At 37.3% G+C, this 26,815-nt stretch overlaps 1 protein-coding gene across 1 annotated transcript; it reads left to right on the top strand.

The window, feature by feature from the left end:
• Positions 1 to 76: 76 nt before the first annotated feature.
• LOC149082600 (uncharacterized) lies at positions 77 to 24,345 on the top strand. Its single transcript, XM_089235867.1, has 4 exons — positions 77 to 462; positions 14,826 to 14,916; positions 16,820 to 16,972; positions 22,316 to 24,345. Exons 2-4 carry the CDS (start codon positions 14,856 to 14,858, stop codon positions 22,528 to 22,530), a joined length of 429 nt encoding a protein of 142 aa, XP_089091993.1. The 5' UTR covers positions 77 to 462; positions 14,826 to 14,855; the 3' UTR covers positions 22,531 to 24,345.
• The last annotated feature ends 2,470 nt before the right edge of the window (positions 24,346 to 26,815 follow it).

Below are 26,815 nucleotides of genomic sequence, written 5' to 3'. Positions count from 1 at the left end.
ATGGCTTCTTGTCTCCTCCCCGTCAGTCACGTGGTCTCCGCTTGGCGGGCTCCAAGAACGTCGTTTTCGAGTTTTTGACAAGAAACAGCCACACACACACACCACATATCTCAAATGCAACCAACAACACGCGGACGGCACATTCTCTCCCTTCGTAAAAAAAATATATAATCTATTTCTCACTAGTCATTTCTTTTCTTTTAACCAGCAGAGAGAGAGGTAAAGGTTAAAACCCGAGGGATTTTTGCCTTTTTTTTTTCAATTCTTCGAAGAGTAGGCGTTTTGGTGTGCGGTGGTGCTTGCTTGTATTCGACAAACGAGAAGATTCCCGCAGCTGGCTGCTCAAAGCCGCATTTCTGGGGATTTGTTGCGAATATAAGAAAGACCGAAAACTATATACTGGGATTCCTCCGCAACAAGTGCAGCGAAATAGATTGGATTGTCTCGCGTGGGAACTAGAAGGTAAGTATTTATTTTGTTCAGATATGGATTCGAGGTAATATATTATTTTGTGGCTCCTTACCTTGCGGTAGTCGTGACTATTTCTTTGCTTGATTTGTTTCAGCTAGAAATTGAATTCATTTGTTTAATAAATTAATTAGGTTCAAGGTTGTGAAACAAAATTTATATCCGTGAGGTGCCCGATATATTCGACGTTGAAGCTAGGTCTTGACCAGTGCCGTCTTAACGCATGGGCCCACCCGGTCATGGCCCGAGGCCTCAAGCAAGACGGGGGGGAGGGGGAGGGGGCTCAGAAAAATGACAAGTAGTTGAATTTTTCGAGAATTTCCCGAGTAGGGCCTCAGAAAATTCCCGGGGCCAAGGTTACTCAAAAGTAAAGGGGCCGCATGAAAATGAGATCTAGTTAAAATTTTCTAGAATTTATATGGTAGGGCCTCAGAAAAACCACTTGGCCCGGGGACCCATGACGCTTTTAAGACGGCCTTCGTCTTGATATAACTGCGTTGATCATGGCCCCCACAAGGGGGAGGCTGACAGGGCCCGGGACGATTCTCATCGCTTTTTCATTTTTTTCACGCCATAAATTTACTATAAAGGGGCCCGTCAAAAGGTCCCATCCTAAGTACCCCCGCTCCAGGATGATATACAGTACGTGTGACGCAACCCTCCTGCGTTGATGATATACAGTACGTGTGTAAAATGTGCGATAGTTTGATTACACGATGAATCATGCCTTGCATCCAAAAATCGAGAGAAACAGTAACATTTAAATAATCTCTATTAAAAACCTCGGCCAATATCTCACATAAAGTTTGCTGCTATTACTAATGAATTATTAATATTATTATTTTAAAATCCAGGGTCCTCCAGCAGTGACCTGGAAAGTCAGGCTAATATTAAAAAAAGAAATCGGGGAAAATGTGATTTTTTCTTTCTTCAAAAGTTCAGGACTGATTTTTTTTCAATTTGAATCAAGTTAAAGATAAAGCAGATTTTTCTCTTGCAACCGTGTAATCGCGGTTTTCTTAGTACTCAAGTCATCCGATGTGAGGTCCGTACGGGGTTACAGTGTTGAATCAAACACGTGGCCCTGATATTCAAGAATTTTATTCATTCTGAATTATTAATAAGTTTCTTAATGGTGCTATTGGCAGTTCAATTCAGTTTTGTGCCTAACCCATTTGCATCCGTGAACGGAATAATCCGTGAATTGTGTGTGTGTGTTCGTTATCACCAAGAGAGGTATAGGCAGGGCCGCAACTATATACTTTGTCAGCCGGGGCAAACCGGGATTTTGGCGCCCCTTGCCATGTGGATAAAGTACCTAAAGGGTGAATTCGGCGTCCCTACTGGTCCGTCGCCCGGGGCACAAGACCTGCCTGATTCCTCCTAATTGCGGCCCTGGGTATAGGCCAGTGCCGTTTTAACGCATGAGCCCACCCGAGCAAGGTCCGGGATCTCAAGAGTACAGGGGCCTAACGAAAATTAGATCTAATTGAAATTTTCTGGAATTTACCAGGTAGGGCCTCAGAAAAACCACTTGGCCCGGGGGCCCTGGTATGGGAATAATCCGCTCATACAGTGCATTAAAAGCCGTATAGATACGGAATTGAGAACGTTAATGAGTTTATAAAGTAAAAAAGTGTAAAATGCACTGCAAAAGTAGTATCAAACTCATTTTCGATCTTGAGCTTCCTAAAATTCGTGAAGACCACCCTAGTTGTTTATGAAGTTTCTTCGATTTATCGATTTTTCTATAAATAAACACTCTCAGGCCGTTTGTATCTACTAAATTTATTTCTATCTATCCTGGATATATGGAGAGCGTATAGGCAGAAGAAAAGGGGTGAAGAGAAACTGTTTTCACCAGAAAAATGTCTTAACATTTTAGTTTGCTTGGAACCTAACCGTTTTGCATCTAGAATTTTGACTTCTAGATGTGCATATCCAGTTAAATTACCCTAGAAATTCTCGAGAAAATCGTCAATAATATAACATGACATTTTACTTAAACACGTGCAGTGATGTCATTCAAAATAGAGTCTCATCTCCTGGAGCCGAATGTTAAAGAACTGGGGTTCTTTAATGAATAAAATTAATAAAACGCCCTTAAAAGTATACGGTGGAAGGTTCATGAAATAAACTTTTACTCGTCCTTCATCAAAATTTTGAGTATCGGGCGCGCTAAGGAGCGCGTCAGTGGCATCAAGAAACAATTTTATATACTCGCATTTATTCTGAACACTATATGTATAAGATGATGTAAGCAATTAAGGGCTACTGTCCCCTAGTTGAATTTATATTTATCCCTATTTACTCTTCATATCTAATCAAGATTAGGTATACAGCCATATCGATTGCTTTAAAACAAATGAGTCCCATGATGGAGAAGATGCGGCGAAAGCCGGTGCTTCGTATCACTGTTCACGGTAACGGTAACGGCATCACTGCACGTGGTTGGGAATTGGATCATGGCAGCTGAACTTAACGAGTGAATGTAGGATCCCACTTCCCCCTAAAGCAACACCCCAAGGCCAGGATTTTTTAGCTAAAGCTGGTTGAAAGTCACTGTTTGCTCCACACGTGGAGTCAGAAATTGTTGGGTGCCATTATTCCGGGCTTGTAATACTTCCAGCCAAATTTTTTTTATTAGTGAAGTATTTTCCAAAGATAAAAACGCTCCGAAATAATCTTTTTATTGACTTTTTTGGGACTAAGTGACCCCCCCCCCCCCGTGCTTGTTGTCCTCGGACTCCACTTTAGCCATCAATAAAATTTAGGCACCACTTTTTTTAAATCTGAATAATTGGCAAACCCTGTGGTAACGTGCCAATTGAAAAATTTGAATAAAGCAAGTTCATACAAAATCACTCGTTGGAAACGAAATTTTTCAAAAAAAGAAAATTCTGCATAAAATTCTTGAAAACCATAATAAGGGTTATATACAGTCAAACCTCGTTAATGAGTTACTCTTGGGAGAGCAAAAATATGACTTATTAAGCGGAGCGACTCGTTAAACGGAGTAAGTCATAGCTGTGCCAATTCATGCCTGAGGACAATTGGGACTTCCAAAAAGTGACCCGGTAAGCGGAGTGACGTGTTAACCGGGTGACGCACTAACGAGGTTTGACTGTATATAGCCTATATATTATTATATACAAGTATATTTCATACAGAAGCTTTTCTTTTTCTTAAACCAAGCGGAAATCCGGGAAACTATTATAGAATCAGCTTGTTTGCTTTTAGTTTTCTGACTTTTTTAGTACTTCCTCTGAGAGTTTAACGGACCTAAACGAGCTTTCTTTCTTACTACACTGTGTTTACGCAACTGTCTCTCTCTCTCTCTCTCTCTTTGTTTTCCAAGGTTTATTCATTCCATTGTAGGAATTTCAAGTACCCGAGACTATTCCGAGACCAGTTGCATTCTTGTATAATGAATCGAAGTACAATGCGGGACAGTGATGGGACGAAATTCGGTTGCTATTCGGTGTTCGGAACTTCTGCCGAGTATTCGGTTCGGCCGAATGTTGATTAGGTATCCAGCCGATTATATCTGTTTGAATCTAAGTACATGAAACTAATTTTAAAAATTCATATCAATTGAAATTTTTCAATAAATTGGAAATTTCCTGATTGTATTTTATTGTGTGGTGTATATCCCCTCTGTGAAAGAGGTTATAACGCGGTGAATTTCTGGTATAAAGAACACATGAAACTGAAAATGGAATCAGGATCGCAACTAGGGGAGGGGGGGGGGGGAAGCAGGCGGGTCTGCCGCCCCGGGTGCTGGACCAGAAGGGGCTCAAATTTCACACTTTTACCTCCCTTTCAACATTACAAGGGGGCGCCAAAATGCATTCTTGCCCCTGCTGACCAAGCTTGTAGTTGCGGCTCTGAATAGAATCCTGCTGCAAAAGGTGGAAGTGAGCATGAATTACATACTCAAGTTCACTAGCTGAAGGATGTCTAGACAAGATACGTATTGAGCTACTGAAGGAGGCAGAAGGGGCAAAGAACATCTAGACAGGAAAAATAAGGAAATAAGTCGCTAAGTTTATGGTGCGTTACTAAAAAAAAAAAAATTGGGGTTACAAATTTTAGTTGGGATTTAAGTATGGTTGAGACATTTTCTCTTAATCAATGTTTCCCAAAGTGTGGGTCGCGAGAGATTCTTCAAAATAAAAACGTCCAAATAATTTTATTTTAATAACGTCAGAACCAAAAAAAAATGACTTTTCTCAGTTAAGTTACTTACATTCATGCATCATACAATGCGATTTTATCAAATTTTACTCATTTTATATATTTGAAGTTAATATTTGTATAGGATGACTCAGAGAAAATCATCCAATTTCAAAATTGTTTATATATATATATATTAAATTGAAAACACAATGTGGTAAATAATATGTTAATATGGGGGAAGGAATGGCTGTGTTTTGTGAACAATGTTATTAACAGGCAATTTCAAGTGTTAAATCATTTTAAAATCGGATGGTTCTTTCTTAATCACCATGTATACCAACATCAAGGATCATACACGCGTCGCCGCATTTCCATCTCGCATAAGGAACATCAACGTACTTTTAAAAAATAAATATAATATTTAAAAAATAAATATAATAAAAAGATAACAGATATCGTTAAAAGTCACTGGCGAAAAAAAAAAACAAATCGGAATGTCCCGGAAAACTGGGACATGTGGTCACCCAATGTGGGGCGTCGCCGATGAATTCCTCGTCAAAAGGGGGTCGCGCTGCCAAAAGTTTGGGAACCATTACTTTTAAAGGAATGCAAAATTCTAACAAGTGCTGGGTAGAAAAAAAAAAGATTCTTTTCAGTACAAAAAAAAGTACAACTTCGATTAACCGTCACCGGCCGGACCAGGGCAATGACGGATAACCGAATAAAGGGATAACAGAAATATCTTAATGCATATGTACAGTGACGTGATTTCACTGCGGTGTTGGGATGAAAATGAAATCCTCTAAAAGTGAATAATACGTAAATATTGTATTTAATTTTATTGCACACAAAACGAACAATATGAACTTCAATATAAGGCAGCCTAGGCAGTGGTGACATTGAAAATAGCGTCGTTTATGTGCTTTTCTTCCAAAATTCTTTAATTAACAGTCGTGGTATCATCAGATAAGAGCAAGCCTTTAATGAAAGCTTTTCTGTAACGTCGCTTCATATTTTCAATTATGGCCTGGTCCATTGGCTATGTAAGTGGAGTTGTATTCGCTGGGAGAAAGAGGCATGTTATCTGGCCGTCATCTGATGATAGTGGTCATCACTTTTGAGTTCACAATTGGGGTTTGTCGTGGCACTGGCCATCAACAGCAGTGATTCCTACTGGCAACTGCTTTACGGCGATATGAGCTGTAGCTGGAGGCACGAAAACTTTGTAGAACCATTCTGAAAAAAATTGTTTGATCCATTCAAGCACTTTTTTGGGCATAATAGTTCACAAGGCAGTGCTTTCACACTTAAATCTTTCAAAGCATTCTTTTTTTTTTTTTTTTTTGATTTACCAATTACAAGCAGAGTTAATCTATGATTGCCGGTGGTATTTCCATAGACCATAGAAGTGATCCGATCTTTTTGGACCGTAAAATCTTTGGCTGTTTTTTCCGTATTTTTTTAGACTATGACAGATAAAAAAACTGACGGTTAAACGAGAGGCAGTTAATCGATTGGTGTTTTATTTTCAATTGAAAACAATTTTTTTCATATAATTCTTATTAATGTTAAGAAAATTGATATTCGGCCGAAACATTAGCCGAATATTCATTATGCGGCCAAATCACTATTCGTCCCATCCCTAATGCATGAACCATTATTACGTGCAACAATAAATGAAGCTAGTGGCGTCCGGGCCGGGGATGCAGTCCTGATCGATCTCTCACAGTATTTTGTATCACAGGTTTGAACACCCCGAGAATTAATTTAGAAGTCTACTATATCAGTGTTCTTCCGCTACTGGTCCGCGAAACCAGAGGGTCAGGTGGGGTAAAATGGTCATGTAAGAGGTGTCTTCATCTTTGAAGAGGTATAACCATGTGCATTTTTGAAAAATAGGACATCTTTTGGCTGATATTTTACATTACATTCTTAGAAAGTACATTAGTACAAAGTACATTAGCACAGTAACAGTTTTTTTTTCAGCAACTTTTTAGACCTCACTTTTATGACCACTTTACCCCAATGGTCATACCAAATAATAATGAAATTTCGTGAAAATAATCATTGAGGCATTAAAATTTCATTTAACACATTTATCAAACAATCAGTTTCTACTTTTAAATTTCTAACTTTTAATGTACTCTATGATTAAATCATGGCTTCATTAGGATCTTCAAATACAACTGGTCCCTTATTTCATCTATGTCCTCATTTTCTGGAAAGGTATAAAACTTCATTATTTAGGCTTTTTCAAGATATTCAACAGATAATAAATCCTTACTATTTACTTGTCTGATGATTTACATCATTGGTTTTTGTCCCAGAATAAAATTTTTGTTCCTCTTCCAGCTTTTTTCGAAATTTCCACCCCATTTTTCGGAATTTGACCTATCTTCTATCCCTTTGGGAATTCTCTCTCTCTCTCTCTCTCTCTCTCTCTCTCTCCCTCCCCCCCCCCCCAACTCATTTTTTGAATTACTGACCTTTTTGCCGTTTTTTTAAATAGCTAGATTGCCCATTTCTGAATTTCTGACCCGCTTGACCTTCCCAGAATTTTTCGGATTCTTTCGTCCCTGGGTTAGTACATTCTTCACTCGCGCTCTAAATATAGGGTGCATAACAAACAATCTGGATAAATCGTTTCATCCGCATTTAAAAAACGCTGACATATCTGCGTACTACACGTTATTTGTAAACTTTCTTTAATTGGAACTACACCTGTAGGATCAACGGTTCGCCACTAAAATGTCATAATCTGCCATATTTCCCCCCCCCCAGTATGCACCCTGTATAAACGATAAATACTGTCAAGCTATTATTTTCTACCAGTTTTAGTGAAACTTCAAACTCAGATAGATGTTGAGAATAATTTTTGAAACATGCCCAAAACTCAGGGGTAGAAAAGGTAAAAGGAGGATCATCCGTCGCCACTCCCAACATTCTCACGCGATCCAGGACTTGAGACATTTCTCCTGTGGGAAATAAGAAAGATGATGATGAAGGAGGAAAAATAAGGCCACAACGCTTATCTCTTACTTACTCCCTTCTTCTTTTTCTACATGAGAGTGTGCATTGTCAGAAAAATTTCAATGATGGATATACTCTGTACCATCCTCCCTTTCTTGTCTCACACAGTTTTCTATTTCATTCACTTTCGTCGTTTCCCCTGCTCCGAGAACGTGAACTGGTTCGATGAAATTGGGGAATATGGTAATTTTGGAAAGATATCGCTCTGTCTTCCCTCGTGCTCTTGAATGTGACCTGAATATTATCCTACACTTACGCACGATTTAACAGAAATTGCAGTAGTTCAATTCCTGCCATCTTGACATCATTTCCTCTCCCAGGAAATTCATCTCAGTCTCAGGAAAGAATAGGAAAAAAATAATGTTATTTTTATCCAGAAGGAAATTTCTCTTGCATGAATTTCGAACCAAAATCTTTGCGTCGAATACAACAGAGGTTCTCTTACCTTTTCTTTGCTGGAACCCACGATCAATTTCTCGACCCATGAGTCTATTTTGAATTTTAAGAAATGCGTACGGGAGTGCAGATGCGACAACGGGGGGGGGGGGGTGCTTCAGCCCTCGTCCAAGCCAACGAAAAACTTATTTATATGCTACCTTTCTAAATTTTTAAATTTTTGTTAATTTGAATGCATTTTGAAGTTTAGTAACTCAGATTTTTTCTGAAAAAAATCCTTTCCCCCCACCCCTCCCGAGCGTTTTGTGTCACCAAAGATCGATCCTGTGTTCACCCTTCAGTCAGTGACGTCTTAACGGGTGTGGCAACGGGACTTGAACCGGAGTCCTCAATCTAACAGTGGCCCCCCAAATTTAAAAATTATTACTTTCATAAATTCTGAACTTTTATTAATTACGGAACTACTCTGATTGGAGCTCTTATTAATTTTAAATTATTGCTGTAATTTTTTTTTAGTTATTGTTCTCATTAATTCATTAAATATTTTCTTATTGATACTGGAAATTTTTATCTTTACTTTAGAATTATGTATTTCTTTCATTGTGATTTCTAGTTCTCATCAATTCTGAATCTTCAATAACGTTTGTTTAGAAAGTTCATATTTTCGTTTACATATTTGTCAGAATTCCTGTGCAATCTGTCAATAGTGTTGTTCATTTCTCGCATATCCATAGTTTTTATGGGTATTTTTTCCATCCATCTCGTTCGTTTTGCCTACTGTGGAATTTGTATTTGAATACCTGCGGTGTAACAAATGGATTTATAACCGGAATGTTCGTGGACTTGTACGACCCATCTTAGAAGCTCCTGCAACCCATAGATTAAGAATCCCTGGAATGCACCCTTTTATTACATTTGACGATAAACATTTATAAATCCTCGAATAGTCAAAATAAAATTCACATGTTTTGTTGGGGACTGAAGGCAACACGTCTATCTCATTATGCTTCCAATAATAACGCATGGATTAATCTCATTCTACTCGAATTTGTATACTTGTATAGCAAGCAACGTCCATTAGCGTTAGATGCCTCCATCCAGAATGATTTCGCTTCCCGTGATTCGATTGATCGATCGATTTCTGAAACTACGAGTTGAATTAGACTAGATCGTGACTATCCGTCGATGGAATTTTCGTTCGAATTATTGGAAGGAGCTGAATATTTTGGTTGTGTGTTGAGTCGTGATATTTGGACGAGCAAATAGCTTCATCTGTGATTCAATTATTTCTTAATTAGCGAGTGTAAAGCAAGGCTAGACAAATGGAAGAAAAACTTGGCGCAAGGGAATTTTTCAGGAGCCTAGTTTTTTCTTAGAGTAAAACGGTCCAAAGTTCTTGTTCCTTTACGTTTCGTAGACTTTTTGTGGCAAGAAAAATTAAAAAGGGCCACCAATAAATTTTGAAAATTTAAGAAAAGACATTTTTGGCTTGACAGTTTATTTTAGTAATTACATACAGAAATTTTTAGGTGGCAATGCAAATTTTTTAGCCACTATGATGACCTGGAACACGGAATTTGTCGAGCCGAAGTATAAAATATAAATTTGAGTCATTATATATAAGTTGACCTGCTTTAGAGCATACACACATACATTCTGTATCTGAAATAATTATCTTCACATACTGTTAAGAGAGAACTGCACTCAACGGTAGTGCTTTATCCACCAATGACAACATCACGATGAAAACCTTATGTAAGCGCCAGTAATAGGAAAATTCGAGAATGAGCTGTTAATCCAACAACACCTTGCATTTAGTAGGAATTTGACTTATTTGCATATTTCCATTGACTTGCTTTCGTGCAGTGCCTTCTATCGACAAAAACTGTTTTTTGTGATGTTTTGTGTGTGCAGTTTAATTGTTACCATTTCTTTACTTTTTTTTCTCACTTTCCTTTTCTCCTGTTTCCTTGATTAACCAGCCGAATTTTTTTCCGGAACGACCGCACCCTCTGGGGCACTGACCTTACATAGCTAATGTGACAGAGCCTGGTCGTCCTCGGATTTGTTCAGTTTAGCCTATACCTATACTACAGTACAGATATGGTTTCGTCTTATTGAAAATCTGGTAACTAACGATATTAGGTCGATCATCTTCGGCCTGATTGACTCTTGACGACTCATATCAATAACATGGCTTCTCACGAAATGTTTGCATTCATAACGAACTACAGTATTTAAATACCTTAAATTATACGGTTAGTTACACTCGCAAAACATTTTCTTATGAGGTGCAAATACCGCATTCTAGTAGAATTCACCGTATGACGTTGTTGATAGATACCCATTCAGTTCATTGTTATGCACCCCGTTATCTCCGTCTGTACCCGCTTCAATTAATTAGCCTCGTGCATAGCATTAATTAAGCTTCCTTAATGATTTGGAGGAGGGATCTGCCTGAAACAACTAAGTAAAGAAAAAAAGTTGTTCAACATTTTTCACATTTCGGGGGTTGAAATAACTAATGGAGATGTTTCGCTTCATGTTGATGTATAACATAATAAAAAAAAAAACCCCGCTCCCATTTGACGTGTATATTAATCTACGGTACCCTGTGTAAAGTTATTCGAAGTGGAAATTAGTTGGTACTTTCCTGCGTCGGAAGAGGAAAGACTTCTCATATCTTTCTTCTGCTATCTCAAGGAACATTAATTAAATAAATGACAGAAATTCCAATGTACTGAGTACATGCCAAGTACATCGGTATGCGTCACTGTAGACGCTTGCGACGCATATGTTGTTTTTTGTTTCGAAAAGAATCCCTTCGAAAAATTTTGAAATTAGCAGAAGCGCTTAATCTTCAATATTAGTTAATAGAATTGCGTTTCTACCGCTATAATTTTCTGCACATAAGCCGCAGATGCAAATTAAGCTTCTTTGAAGGAAAGTATCAACAGTCCAGTCGCAGTAGGCTATGTGATGCTATTTTCAGCCCAGTTGCAGTACACGAGAGCCCGTGACGTATCGGGCTGCTAAATATTAGTTAGAACCGTGAAAATAGATCAAAATGCTTGCACAAATTTGCATCGTGGCTGCCAAAGAAAGCATTTTTATCAATTTTGACGCATGTGTGTTGAAACACTTGCATATTCATCGATTAAAAAAAAAAAGGAAAAACTTTTTTTTTTCAATTCTAATGCATGTCGGGCAAGAGATTTGTCCAGCCCTGATATAACCGCGTACTAAAAATATTCCTATGTTTTAAATGTATTTAAATCACAGATTATACGAAGGCAAATACAATATACTTAGAATTTGTTCTTAACACTTAGTGAGTGTTTTGTTAGTAAAGGTTTCTTTGTATGGCCTAATACACGCCAAAACTGTAAATGTAGGAAATATTTTTTTTTTGTTTTCTTTTTTTTGCGGGCTGTTAAGAATTCAACTTGAACTTTACCGTAATCACAAATAGTTGCTGTCAGAGCATTATATATATACTATATATATATATATAATTTATATATACAGAATATATATATACAGTATAATTATATATATACGAATCCCGTTATAACGAACTCCAAGAGACCGGACGAATCCCTTCGTTACAAAGAAATTTTGTTATGAAGGAATTCTAGGTTTTTGCACTTATCAGGGGGGATGAGAGAAGTTTTCGTCGAAACGAGATTTTCGCTATAAAGGTATTCACTAAAACGGGATTCGACTGTAGTTATGATTTATTTTCATCTTCTGTATATGTAAATAGTATTTTTTTTTCATCTTTTTATATTAATATTTTTTAAAATAATAAATAATGCATTTTTTAAAAATAAATTACATATATTTTTATATATTTTTTTAAAGTAAATAGTATTTTTTTTTTAATGAATGATAATTTTTTCAATAAAACTTCTGAACGACAGTTTAATTTCTCACACAAGTGCAAGATTTTAAATATTTCCGAAAATTAACATGATAAATATCACTTGCAAAAAGTGTTTATACAATATTGACTTCTATTAATCACTGCCGTTGGATATTTTAAAGCTAAAAATTCTAATCTTAAACGTTTAAAAAAACCAGTTTTTCCAAATGAAAAATTTCATTCGAATCATTTTTTTTCCTAACAAGAAATAGAAAACATAGCGATTGCATCAACGAGAAAACTCGGAAAAGTAATTTACGCATTCGTTAAAAACGGGGAAGTTTGTTTGAATAAGCAACAAAATAGGAGGATCGTTTTATCCAAGAAACGGTTCGCGAATCCTCCGGGATAATAAAAAAAAAAAAGGAACAGATAGAAAAGAAGACAGCTTACTCAATTTCTACAGATGTAATATGGCAACGAGAGCTATTTAATCTAGAAATAAGGGGAAAAAAACTGTTTTTCCCCAGAACTTTTCCAACGAAAATTACCTCTTGGAACATTTAGAAAAATATTTAATTTCTTTTTTTCTGTGCATCCCGACCGAATGGAAGAGAAATTTCTTTCCCATTGAAAAACCACTCGTAAATATCGATGAGATGTTTTTTCGGTGTTTGTTATTATTCGCCGTGAAATTGGAAGAACAGATTTCTTCTGGGAACGAAATTTCTTTTTCCGTTTGCGAAATCCATTGGAGAAGTATCATTTACAGTTACTCGGTGCCGTTATAATCCGTTGCTGAATGGACTTCCATTTCAGTTTTGCGGACGGACGTCCAGCTAAAACGATTCACGACACGCAATAACCTTGATGTTGCCGTTTGTTGTCGCTCCAGGAAATGATCATGTCCATGTTGGAATGAGTAGGATAAAAAAATATATATATATACACACATATATATACTATTTCCGATAGGGTTTCTTTTTACGACGGAAATGTATGTAATGGTACGTGTAACACATATAAATAAAGTGTTTCCATCGGCGTTTTTTGACGTTGTAGAATATGCTCAGTTTTAGTTATTAAAGGAGGTGATCTGCGAAACTATATATACTAGCACCCTGCTAATCGAAACTGCTAAAAAAAATACATACACTTGAATGAATGGGAGAAAATACGCCTCACACGCAGGGCCAACTGCCATCTTCTATATTTTAAAGTGAAAATGACCAATACCCGAATTTTAATGTTGTGTAAGTATTGTGTTGACTGTCTGCCTGCTTAGGGGTCATTCAAGTATAACGTCAGCATCGAGGGGGGGGGGGATGGGGTTTCGGATTTGCTGACTTTTGATGACAAGGGGGGGGGGGTTTGAAGGTTGCTTATACGTCATCAACCACCCTTTTTGAAGATATGAAATATTATAAGCTGCTGACGGGGGGGGGGCAGTGTTGTGCTGTTTTGCTGACAAGGGGGGGGGGATCGAAAATGGCCAAAAATTTGCTTACGTAATACTTGAATGGCCCCTTACTGCGAAGAGAATTTTTCAAATAGGAGACCTCGGTAATGTTTTTGTACTGTATCGTTATTCTTATCACTTTTTGGAAACTGCAATACAATACTTTTAGGGTATGTGCATTTCGTTATTTTATATCATCATGGCTTTCGAAGGGCAACGCCTCAATACTCTATTAGGAATAATCGTTATACCTATACAGAATATCTTTTGTCACGTGATGAATAACCATTCGACTATGTGACTGACATAATATATTCGAATGACTCAAATAATTTCCTCCTGATTCAAATGCTCGACAAATAGTAGCTTACTCAGTGCAAAAGGTACAGTCGATTATTAGGGGGAAATTCGTAGGGTCAATGCACTGGTGCCGTCATTTAGGCGCCTTCATAGGTACCTTGGTACTCTTTCATAAAAGAGATTAGCCGCAGTCCTGGAGCCGTCAGTAATCGAACCTTAAATGGAAATGAAATTCGGTTATGCTTATGGAGAATTTTTTTTAAAATATATAAAAGACAATAACTCGTCATCAACGTTTCGTGACAAGAGCTATGTCCAGGACTCTTTTAAGGAGGATAACATTGAGTTTGTTTACCCACCGCCATTATTTAAGACTCATGCTTGTGTTCCTGGAGAACCTGCTGGATCTTTTCCCACGATCGGTGGAGTTTCCGAAACAAGTAATACCGTTTATATTACTTTTCTCGGAATTCGTATATTTCCTTACATCCATGTCCCTCATAAATCATATCTCTCGGGATATTTCCGAAAAAGAAAATTTCCGATATGAAATATAATCGGAGTTACAATAAAAGCATTGCTTTAATTAAGTCTCGCTGAGGAACATATCGATTTTCGAGATTCCACGTCGTTAGAATTTTACGATACGAAATTAACGGAAGGTTATGCTGTTCGTGTGTGTGACGGCCGTGAGATATGCTCCAAACAACCTCTTCAAAACGGAAGATTGAGTTCTATCTGAGGGTTTTAAGGGCCTCTTCTGGTGTTAAATGAGTGCGGGTGACTGTCGGGCGGAGGTACGACTGTACAGTACACACGCTTCCTCTGGGCGGCGCCATCGAAAATGACATTACCCCAGTACGACCGGCGCCCAATATTCACACGGTATCTCTCTCTCAATTGCTTTTTTTATTATTATCTCTTCTGATGTTCTGACTTTTTCATCAATATTCGAGCTTTGATGAACGTTCCCGCTTATTAATGAATGCTTCTCATATTTTATTATTTAGCATTATTTTCAATATACAGTAGAACTTATATAATTCAAATTTTGCATTTCCTCGATCACACCATGATAGTTATAATTTTATGGTAATTATTTTCCTATTTTTTTTTTTTATTTTGCAGTTTTCATTCACTGATTTATCAGCATCGAATATGGATCAATATATTCTTTTCACGACGATTTTTTCCATTATAGTCACTCTAGTGCAAAAAAGTAAGTATGGAATGTACTGTTTAGAAACACTATACTCCATGTCCCATACAATATAACTCAAAACTTATGACAGCCATTAAGCTTAAGGAAACATTCATCAACACAACATGTTTCTGGATAATTTTGGGGGAACTTTGCCTATATATTCAATACCGGGACTATTGGCGAATCCCAATCAGCTAACGAGAGAAATTTCAAAATTAAGGGAAGAAATGATTGAAAATTAATGCGAGAAATAATTTCAGAATAAATTGATTCAAAATATGAAAGAACTAATTCCAAAATTAAGGAAAAAATAATTGGAAACTGAAGAAAATTACAGAATCGGTGATGGAAATAACTCCGGAAATAAATAATTTTTGAATAAAAAGTAAATTGAAAATTTTTTTAGGTCAATAATTCCCGAATTAAAGAATTAATTCCAAAATATATAATGTAATGAAATGAATATGTAATAGTAATGAATTATAGTTATCGGAAATTAATGAAATAAATAGTCGAAAACTAAGATTACAGAATCAAAAAATAATAAATAAAAATTATACTACAAAGTTATTTAAAATTCAAAAAGATAGAGCATAAATGATTAATAACCATAATATATAAGGAAACATGTTTTCTGGATGTTATGCCGAGGTGAACTAGTAAAAAAAACAGTGATCGGGTCTTCGTCGGGACTCGAAACTAGACCATTCTTGCAAACCGGTAAGCATGCTTCCATCTACACCACTAGAGAGACGCCCCTGCCTTCCTAATTAATAATGATTATTTGGTTTAAAAATGAATTTTTTTTAAATTTGCAGTGAAAGTGCACCAGGTTAGAATATAATAATGGGATTGAGCATTGTGTGAGCAACAAATTTTGACAAGTTTTTGAAACAAAACCATGACATTTATAATGTAATTCGGTGTGCTGAACACGAATTTGACCATAAAAAAAAAGTTGGATTAGCTACGTTTTTCCACGAAATTGAACATATAATAACGCAATAGTTATTATACGGGGCGTCCATATTTAAAGGACACTATTTTAAAGTATATTACAGGAGAAACCAGTCATCAGAAAATTATGAGATTTTGTGGAGGACTTCATGAAGTGATGAGAGTTTGTTTCAGGGTGGGGGAAATTAGTTGCACACGTTACCACCAGAGGACGTTTTTATTAAGAAATGACACATTTAGGTAAACGTTTACAATTTTAACAATTGTTAAACACTTTCACAATGGAAACAAAAAGAATGATAGTCCGGGGCACCTGGTCTGGCGCCCTGTCCGTCCCACCCTTGTTGGGGGGGGGGGCATGCACAGAGAACTGACTATAGTTTGGCAAGTTTCAAAATGGCCATTAAAGTAGGCCTACGGTTTAGGAAAGAAGTCCGAATTTTTTTTTTGCTTCAAAGCTTAGACTCGCATTTTTTTTACCGCTAAATATTGCAAGCGTTTTATATTGTCAAACAGCAATTTGACAGCATCACACTCTTCTTGTTTTCTAACCACTTCATAGCCGTCTGAAGGCAGTGAATTTGCCGACTAGAACGTTTTCAGTTAACCGATGTTTCGGTTAATCGATATTCGGATAATCGATACTCTATTGTACATTGAAACAACATGAATTTATAGAATATAAATAAATATACAGAAAAAACAACACAAATTCACCCACATTTTTTTTTTTTTTTTTACAATATAAATTATTCTAGAACCGACAAAAATCTAGAATTAATGAAAGAAATAATTACAGAATAAAGGCTAACTAAAGAGACAATTCATGCTCTATGTCGGAAAACTTTTTTTTCGTGTCTTCTCAATGACAAAATAGATCATTTTTTTCGAAAGTCCAATTGGAGAGCCAGTACTATACAGAACAGCGATCAAATAATTGTTGTTGTTGTTTTTTTTTAAGGTGCTGCCGTGCAATGCTACGTGTGCAGTTGGTCACTAAAAGACGAAGACAACAGAACCGATTGGTGCACCGGTGACAATTTTGAACCCAATGTCGTTTACATACACGAATGTGAACTCGGTTGTGAAACTATCATGTATTGGGACAAGAACGGTGAGAAATTATTGGGTTTTTTGTTTGTTCTTTTTTTCCAGACTTTTGTTGACGTGAAAAATGATGTTGTTACAATTCATCGTGATTGTCAACATTTAACCGTTTGAATCACCCCTAAAATGATATTGTTTTTTTTGTTTTTGTTTTTTTTACACATATGGATGTAAATGGGTGCTTTTAGTAGAAATGCATCAGCATAGCAGTTTAATTAAGGGAAAAATACACAGGGCTCCCACTTGTCCTACTTTTTCTTTACCAAATCTTATCAACGAAATCCGTGTAACCGATTTTAATTGAATAGGGAATCATCAATATATTGCAAATGTTGTAGATTGTAATTAATGATTCTGCCAAAGCTGAAATTGTATCCTTTTTAAGGTTATTTGGGGAGGGGGGGGGGGAGTATATGGACCATTTGGTTGGTTAATTTTTAATTTTTTTAGTTTGAGGGTTCAACAAGTATATAGCAGTCATTAAAATTTCTGTCTGGATGGAAAAAATAATTTTGTATTAACTATACTTTATGGTCTTGGACAGTAACCAACATTCATCATTCAAAATTATAGCCCACATTTTGCGTATAGGTGAAACAACAGTTTGCATTACAAAACAGTTGAATGCATAGGATGTTCTAGGTTTGTAGCATTCAATTGTCTTCTGTATTTTTACAGCATGCAGAGGCATAAGTAATATTTACAATGCCCAGCAAAGAACTAGAAATGAAAATGCTTCATTTGTCAAAAATTATTGCACTGGCATTGAACAGTAAAATTTAAACAAAGCCCTTTGAAAAAAGAGGATGGACAACACACGGTAAAACCATCCGGTTCACCTTCACTTATTTACATCAGACCTTGTAATTTAACACATTTTGCACTGTGCTTTTTGAAAATGGTGTCGAGAGAGTGTCTTACACGTCTTCATAATTTGCTGTGTATTGTTGACAGAGGATTGCAGAAAACTCCAAAAAAAATAATGTAATTGTGAGGAAAGACAGAAAAGAATCGTATGTGGTTGCTTGTACACTGTTTTGGGCAAAAATTGTTTTTTTAACCAAGTCATTTCGGTCATTTTGCTTTGGCTCAAGTCAATCTTACAGAATACTGAAATAGTGTTATGGGAAAAAAGATTAATTTTAAATTTATGTAATAATAATTAGGGATTGTTTTCTGTGCTATGATTATGTTGTCTAGGGCAGTGGTTCTCAACCGGGGGCCATATGGCCCCCTTGGGGTACTGGGATACTTCAAGGGGCCCACGGAAGAAAATGGAGAAAGGGGCCATGACACGTGGTTTGGAGAGCTGAGAACAAAAATTAAGGTGTGAAGAAATAAAGATTTTACATTAGTGACTAACATTTACAGTGAGAAAGAGAATCCAACAAAACCACCCATAAAACCAGGGCCTTCTTTAGGGCATGGACCCACCCAGGCCTCACCGCCTACATTTTGCAACAAGTTCCCTAAGATGGGGTTTTTCTCAAGTCCCCGGCTAAATTTTTCAGACCCCCTTCCTTATATGAAATTTATTGTATGAAAAAAAATAGAATGATGAAAACCATATTAGGCCCCGGGCTGGCTGTAGCTCTGTCAGTCCCACTCTTGTGAGGGGTGTCATGCCCATAAGTGACCCCACCTTATGATATTTTGTATAGTACAATTAATTTTGAAAATAAGTAGAAAATATGTAGGCTGTTTATTTCCAGCTAAAGTATAGGACTACCATAGCATCACTTTTCCCAAGGAGGGGGCCCCATGATATTGAGACGGTCCTGATAGAACTCGGACTAGCGGGGAGATCAATAAATTCTAGGCTAGTCTGGAGGCCAATTTTCTTTGCAAAATTTTCGTGCAGTGTAAATTCACTGAAAAAAACCATTTCAATACGTACAAAGTGTCTTGCTTCTAAATGAGAGTTGAAAACTTCCCTTCAATTCCAGTCAAAATCTGGTGTCATCATTTCTCATCCAACTTCCACTTGACACAATTTATTACTGGGCATGGGAACTTTCAGAGCCTGGCCAGAATGAAACTTGCGAGTAGTTCGTTGTGCGCTGTTGTGGTCGAGTGGTCATAGTGACGGACTCGCGTCGCGAGGTCCCGGATTCGAACCCCCACCGTCGCCTCAGTGGTGGTCGGCTGAAGTCTGTTTTCTGTGGTTCCCAACTTCAAGGCGAGAATGCGAGCCAGTCTCCCCTTTAAAAAGTCTCGTCACAGAGAGCAACAGACGTACAAATATAATTCAGTCATAACACATCACTCACTTCACTTTTGAAATATACACTGCTGGCCACCGTAAATGCAACACCCTGAAGGAAGCATGCAAATAATATGAAATTTACAACATGCATTAGCGGAGGTGAGATATGCAAATGATTAGAATTTCAGCGCAGACGCACATCACGCGCGCCTGTGGCGCCACTTCAAAGCGCTATTTAAGGCTTGGAGATTTCGACGATTTGAAGTGCGGCAATTGTGTTTTTCTTGTGGTTTTTTCAAAAAAACGATCAATTATGCCTCGTAGAAAACAGCGATCATCTTTTGATCAAGTATCCGAGTTCGACAGAGGAAGGATAGTGGCCTACCGAGATTGTGGATTATCTTTCAGGGAAATCGGTAGTCGTGTTGGACGAAACCAAACAACTGTAAAGCGGATATGTGATCGTTGGATGCAGGAGGGTACGACGGACCGACGTGTTCGATCGCATCCACCTCAGTGCACCACTTCACGTGATGACAGGCGTATTGTGCGTATGGCAGTGACGGATCGCTCAGCCACATCACGAACAGCACATTCAGTCTGTACCGCATCATCCAGTGTCTGCGCGTACCATTCGACGCCGTTTACAGTAGAGTGGTCTGTCCGCAAGACGTCCATTGCTTCGTCTACCCTTGACGCAGAACCACAGACGTCTCCGCCGCCGATGGTGCGATGAAAGAAGGATGTGGACGGCACAATGGAATGAAATTGTCTTTACTGACGAGTCACGCTTCTGTCTGCAACAACACGATGGTCGGATTCGAGTCTGGAGACACCGTGGAGAGAGGATGCTGAACAGCTGCGTTATGCACCGCCACACTGGTCCTGCACCGGGTATTATGGTATGGGACGGTATTGGATATCACTCTCGCACTCCTCTAGTACGCATTGCCGGTACTTTAAAAAGCCAGCGCTACATCTCCGAGGTGTTGGAGACAGTTGTCCTTCCTTACCTTCAGGGCTTGCCCACAGCCATATTTCAACAGGATAATGCGCGACCACACGTGGCACGCATTGTCCAAAGGTTCTTCGTCAATCGCCAGATTGAATTGCTTCCCTGGCCAGCTCGCTCTCCGGATCTTTCGCCGATAGAAAACATGTGGTCCATGGTTGCTCAACGATTGACCCAGATTACATCTCCAGCTGCCGCACCAGATCAACTTTGGCAACGCGTGGAAGCTGCTTGGTCTGCTGTACCCCAAGAACACATCCAAAGTCTCTTTGAATCAATGCCGAGGCGTGTGGCAGCGGTGATCTCCAACAATGGCGGCTACTCTGGCTACTGATTTTGGCAGGAACCACACTTCACAGAAGTCTATAAATTTAATCATTTGATGCTTGGTCAACATGTTATCTACGAAATAAATATTGTTGCGATATCTCTTGTCTTTCTTGGTGTTGCAATTTGGGTGGCCAGCAGTGTAGATAGTAGCACTGAAAAATCAAAACACAACACTACATACGCTCTCAGACTGTTAGGTACACACACAGTTACACTTCCGGCACAACTCACTAGGTAGTAAATCACCCATTGATGGTGATAGACCTGAGTTGTGCTCGGCTTGAAAGAAAGAAAGTAGTTTGTTGTGTAATGTGGAACCAATGAAGAAGATCGCTTGCATCTTCTTTCATGTAAAATTCAGTTGAAGGGGAGGATTCATCTCGGAAGAGAACAAGAAACTTTCTATTTCTTGACTTATTTAGTAAAATCAAAGGTTTCTTTTTTACTACTTGCATGTGTACAGTGTGTAAATTCTTATTTTCTTTGAAAGTGCTTTTCTTTTTATCTTTGAATATAATTAATCTAATTTATCATTATATAATTACTGCTCCTTTTTTGTATTATTTATTTAAATTTAATATTTTCTCACTATATCCACATACATTTCATATATTTTACTCACATATATTCATATAAATGTGCACTGTTTCCTCAAAAAAAAAAAAAGACACGGCAAGGAATTAACTCTTTGTGGATAAAACAATTATTGTTATTGTAGCCGTATTTTGTACTGAAATGACATAAAAAAGGTACTTTATAAAATACCTAAAAATATTTAGATAAGAAATTGCTATAATGAGATTTCTAACCATGTGTTTGCCCCCATGCATATTAAAATATACACTACTCAGCCGTACATGCACCTCGTACACATTCTTCTGCGGGATTTCTAACGAATTGGTACATGCTGATGTGTGTGTGCTGTGGGCGTATGCGTAGCCTTAACGTACTGCTTTGTGTTGTTGCTGGTGCTGTCGTCTGTGTTTCATATTTTGAATTTTTCATGTTGTGTAAGTATCATGTTGCAGATATACGCTGGACCATAGAGTGTTAAGTATTCAGGATTTTATGTAATAAAGAAATTTCTATCAGTGACTTCTGATAAGGGTGGCTGTAAAACTCAGGGTTCCGTCTTACAACAGTTTTACTCGGTAAATTTTTCGGAAAATCAAACTAAGAAACTGCTTCAAGATGGGGAGGGCTTTTAATGGCTTCCTATCTTGAGCATGGATGACTTATGGGAATCCATGATTTGAGACGCTCCTTGTTTTAAATTCCCAGAAATTATTCTAAGAAATGTTAGAATTTTATTTGTGATATAACTCTGCGGTGACGAATAACATTGACCCTGTCACAATATTATTACAGAATGAGCTGTTCAAACCAGTTTAAATTTCGTTGAAGGATATTTAACCTCAAACCGAGAAATTCTAACCTAATCGCGATAGTCTTATTATAACCAATATACCTAATGTTGTAAATTTGGTTACAGTAGTCCCCCGCATTAGCCAGCATGGGGAGGTACCAGCTTTTTGAACATTAGTCTGGTCCGTTTTCGGTACGTCGGAAAAATCGAGGTTCGATGAGAATCACGATACTTACACAGAAAACCGATAAACAATCATTTCGATATCAATAACTAAAATAATTGAAATGTTCATCTCAATTTTCATAGCGTTTTATCTTCGAAAAACAAGTATTCGTACAACATTTTTTCACTGGATATTAATAACGTACTAAGTAATTTCAAACTTAAGTTATTATTAATATCAATTGTGTTGTCTTTTCCAAATTTATATTAGATGTGCTGGAGCACTGGCGACGTAACTGCATGCAGGAGAAGACCAAATACCACGACTCGTGCTACAACGACCAAGACCGGGCGAGGCGGTGGAAGCACTGCACCTGCAGCAAGAACTACTGCAACGGCGCCATCTCGTGGTCCGCAACGTCACTGTTAACGACTCTGGCCGCCGCTGTCTTATTGATGGTGTTCAGCCATCCCTTTTCCTACTGATGATCAATCGTTCAGTCGTCGCTGGCGATCTAGATCTGGACCAAATCCTGCTGAAAGACGGGATGGAGCGGAGATAAATTAACTGTCCTTTTGTTGCAATTTATAACGCATTGTCATACCACGAAGAAGTCATTTCTTTCCACGAAACCACGTGTCACTCTGTTTGGATTTGTTTGTGTTATTGTCTCTCCACATGCATCACAACATCGCGGTAAGGTTGTGTGGATATTGTTATTATTATGTGTGAATTTTCGCATTCAATTTTTTTTGTGATTATTTCTACTCGCAGGGCTCCCACTTGTCCTACTTTTTCTTCATTCCCTACTTTTTGATAAAATGTCCTTTTTTTTTTTTACCAAATGTATCAAAATTCGTGTGAACTTTTCTGAATGAAAAGTAGATCATTGAAATATTGCCAAATAATGCAAATGCAGTAAATTGCAATTAATGACTCTGCCAATTATATCGTTTTTTCAAGTGATTTGTGGGGGGGGGGGGGGTGTATTTAAAAACTCATTTTGTGTCAATGTTTCGAGTAGCCATTAAAACTTCTGTCTAGATGGAAAAAAAAAATTGAATTTACTACTTCATATGGTCTCTACTGTTCATTGTTCAGTAGCTTACATTCACCATTCGAAATTATGGCGCTCATTTTGCGTATATGAAACAACAGTTTGCATAACAAAGCAGTTAGAACATAGACCTATTCTAGGTTTTGTGACTGATGCTGTCCAATTGCATTCAATTGTATTTTTAGGCATAACAATGTTTACAAAGCTCTACAAAGAGCTGGAAATGAAAACGCTTCATTTGTCAAAAACTATGACACTGGCATTGAATATTAAAAAATATAAACAAATCTCTTTTAAAAAAGAATAGACAGTGCATTAAAACTATCCGGGTTACATTTGATCTTGTAATACACATATTTTTCTAGTTTCAAAGTTCTAAGGCTTAAAGGAGCATCATTCTTAAAAAATCTTCAATGTGTTGATAATTTGCTGTGCATCAAGAAAGGGAATTCACAAACTGGACTTGGGAAGACTCCTTGAAGAAAAGAGTATGTAGAAAGAGTATTCTTCTGAGGTGAGACTGAAAAAATAATTATCTGTATTCGCTAGTACCCACTGTTGTGTCCCAAAACTGTTTTTGTCATCAAGTCATTTCTTTCATTTTGCTTTTGCTCGAGTCAACCTTATAGGATACTGCAATAGTGCTGTGAAGAAAAGAAAATTGAGTTTCCCCCCCCCCCCATAAGGCTATAATTGTGGCTTTTGTTATGGGGCGGCTATTCTACTTTTTTCTAATTTTTTTTTGACTGGGAGCCTTGTACTCGCCTCATTTCAATTTTTCAATTGCTTTTCTGCCAAATACAACGTTCTAAACTTGGCTCTAAAAGGGACATTGATTCTATACAATGATTACAAAAAAATCCCTAATTAAAAAAATCGATTCACATTAATGGCCAGTCATTATAATTTTATCAACTTTATTATTTTTCTAATAATTGGGGAAAAAATATTCATTCCGTTTGTGTTAATATCTGTGTGTTTTCGACTTTTATGTCATTTTTGTATTGCGACATTTACAACTGCATCGACTTCTTACGACTTTATTGATAATTTATTACGAAAAACAATCTATTTCAAATTATTATCATTACAAAATGTCCCAGATTTGAAATAAAAAAAAATTCTGAATACTGTGCTTTGCATGTTTTTCAATGTTTTCACAAGTTGTATTATGGCAGTTATATACTGTACGTGTACTTCGAATGTGAAAGAATATTAAACTAAGTGTTTATTTGGAATGGTTTTTATTGCTTGGAAGTAATCGATTCATTGAAGTGTATGCGTAGATTTTTTTCCTGTTGAATTGCTTCCCCCCCCCCCTCCTTAAAAAAAGAAAAAATCGAATGCAAATCAAGTGAAATTTTAATGTTTCCCTAATAAACTGAGGGCTCTTTCTTTTAATATAGTGAGAAACTATGCCCTGGCAGAAATACAATTAAATTTATTTCAAAGTTTCTTCACACATATATTTGACTGTATATGCTAGTACAAAGTTTTACGTTATCTCCAATGCTTAATTTTTGAAATTACAGAGAAAAACATTTTAACAGCTTGCTCGCTTGATGAAATAGCATGACATCAAATAAATTGAATAAAAATTGATTCGAAATAAAGAAAACTTTTAAGATTGATTGACTGTCTTGTTTATGATTAATTTTTTATATATATTTTTTTTAACACAACTATTTAGGAATTTATCTCGAATCCTTTTCGGTATTTCATGAAACACAACAATTTCCCTAATTTTGAATCAATTTTTACTAGATTTTTTTTTTGTCATGCTATTTTATCATTCGCACAAGCTGTTAAAAATACATTTTTTTTATTTGCAAAAAAAATTAAGTATTGGAGAGATATGTGTGAAATTTTGTACTGGCACAGAATAGCATATACGATCAAACATGTGTAAAAAATTTGAAATTAATCAATGATTACATATGTTTTAAATGATATTTCTACCTTTTCTCAACGGAAACAAAAACAGGTAGGGGTCCTCTTAAATAGTTCTTCGTGGGGGGGGGGAAGGGTTATGCCCCCGCCTTAGTCGACCAAAAATTAGAAGAAATACCAATATTCAGGTGAAAACATTGAATTATCGGAAGAAAATGTTTTTTTTATGCAATATCAACCAATTTCTGTTAATTTAAATGCTTTCTAAAGGGTGGTAACTCAAAATTTTTTTGCCCGCTTCAAAATCAATCCTGAATAAGAAGGCCCTGTTTCTACAACATTTTTGTTCAGCTGAATGAAGACAGTGGCGCGGTAAATTTGAAAATGCACTCAAGAAATATCGCGCTGTGTATGAGCTCGAGCATTATTCCGTAGCATTTGGATGGAACATTAGAGCAGTGATTCTCAACCTCTGGAAGCCCCCAGCTCAGTCAATTTTTCAAGTGGAAGGCCCGGTCATACACACTGCTAATGGGAAGTAAATGAGAACACCTTAAACGGTGAAATCACACTCGCGGGCCGGTATGAATGATACCAAGGCCGGGCAGTTGAGAAACACTGCCCTAAAAGATGTCTAAAACCTCTTACCTCCCTTATACTTCGTCTAAGGATAAGAATAAGTGAAGATTGTCTTTTGAAAAGGGGTTCTTGGAGAGATTTCAACTATTACGTGAGGTTGGATCAGAAAACAATTTATTGTTTTTATTTCATTATTATGTGCCGAGTATTCGGTAAAGGAGTCCGTGGCCTTCATTTTATCTATTCAAAAGATCCGTGGAACTCAGAAGGTTAAGAACCTCTGTTTCAGATCAAGTTCTTTGGTATTCTCCCAGTTGTGTGTGTGAGGTTGGGTTTGGTTTTTGAATTCAACAAATTCCCTAGAACTGTCACGCTATATTTTCGTTTTTTTTTTCTCGGTGTCATCACTGTCATTGCAAATATGTAGCTGGTCATCGTCGTGTTCGTGCCTAGTATCGGTGGGTTTGTTTGTGCCGGTCTCTCCACCGTAGCTCACGCTCCTTGGGGTAGCAAGCTTATTATATTTGGCCCATGGAGACAGAGCGTGGGACCATGGCTGTTGCTTTTTTTTTTTGAAATCCATGAAAAGTATTTGCAATGAAAGTACGGTTCTCTCTCTCTCATAGTAAAACTTTACGGCGGACAGTGAATTCGAAAAAATAACTGTTCAAGATCACCAATCCCTTCACTAAAATAAATTCTATTGAAGAACCATTTACCTCTCTGTTATTCTTGCAGAAACTAGCATTGTCACGAGAAACCCCGGTTGAGAAAGTTGATCTAAATAAGCCGGTTGGTCCCGTCCAAAATAAGACAGCATACTCATGATCATTTCTGTCGCACCACGATCATTTTCTGCACACGAGGGTTAATTAGACCGGGACCTACAATTCATTGCCGATTCCGAACGGCAGGCTTGTTTTTACACTCATCGAGAGGTTGGTGCGGTAACTCACTCGATGGGGGACTCCCTGCGGTAGCAATTATTTCTGACATCATGTCGCCGTTTCTGTTGTACCCCTGTGTCAGGAAAGTTTTCTGACAAGGACGAACCGGGTGTTGAACTCGAGACATCTCTTAAACTCCCTTTGGTACTTTAGGCGAATATCGTATCGACCTGGGCTACCACGCCCAGCATACTCTTAGTGTCAGCCTTATATTTACTGCAGTCGGTGATGACACATTATAGGCCACAAATTCTTCAAATTATGCCAATGTTTTAAAAGACTGGTAATCCGGAAGTG

The sequence above is a fragment of the Pholcus phalangioides genome, unplaced genomic scaffold (genome assembly GCF_987345545.1).
Source record: "Pholcus phalangioides strain wild (caught in Gottingen) unplaced genomic scaffold, Ppha-v1.0 ptg000009l_1, whole genome shotgun sequence".
In the NCBI taxonomy this organism is placed as follows: domain Eukaryota; kingdom Metazoa; phylum Arthropoda; class Arachnida; order Araneae; family Pholcidae; genus Pholcus; species Pholcus phalangioides.
Note: the sequence above shows the minus strand (reverse complement) of the source record. Positions and strands in the feature narration are given on the sequence as shown.

Coding starts and splice junctions, on each gene's coding strand:
- LOC149082600 (XM_089235867.1), top strand. CDS start 14,856: ATGGATCAATATATTCTTTTCACGACGATTTTTTCCATTATAGTCACT. Junction 14,917..16,819: donor AGTCACTCTAGTGCAAAAAA/GTAAGTATGGAA, acceptor TTTTTTTTTAAG/GTGCTGCCGTGCAATGCTAC. Junction 16,973..22,315: donor CATGTATTGGGACAAGAACG/GTGAGAAATTAT, acceptor AATTTATATTAG/ATGTGCTGGAGCACTGGCGA.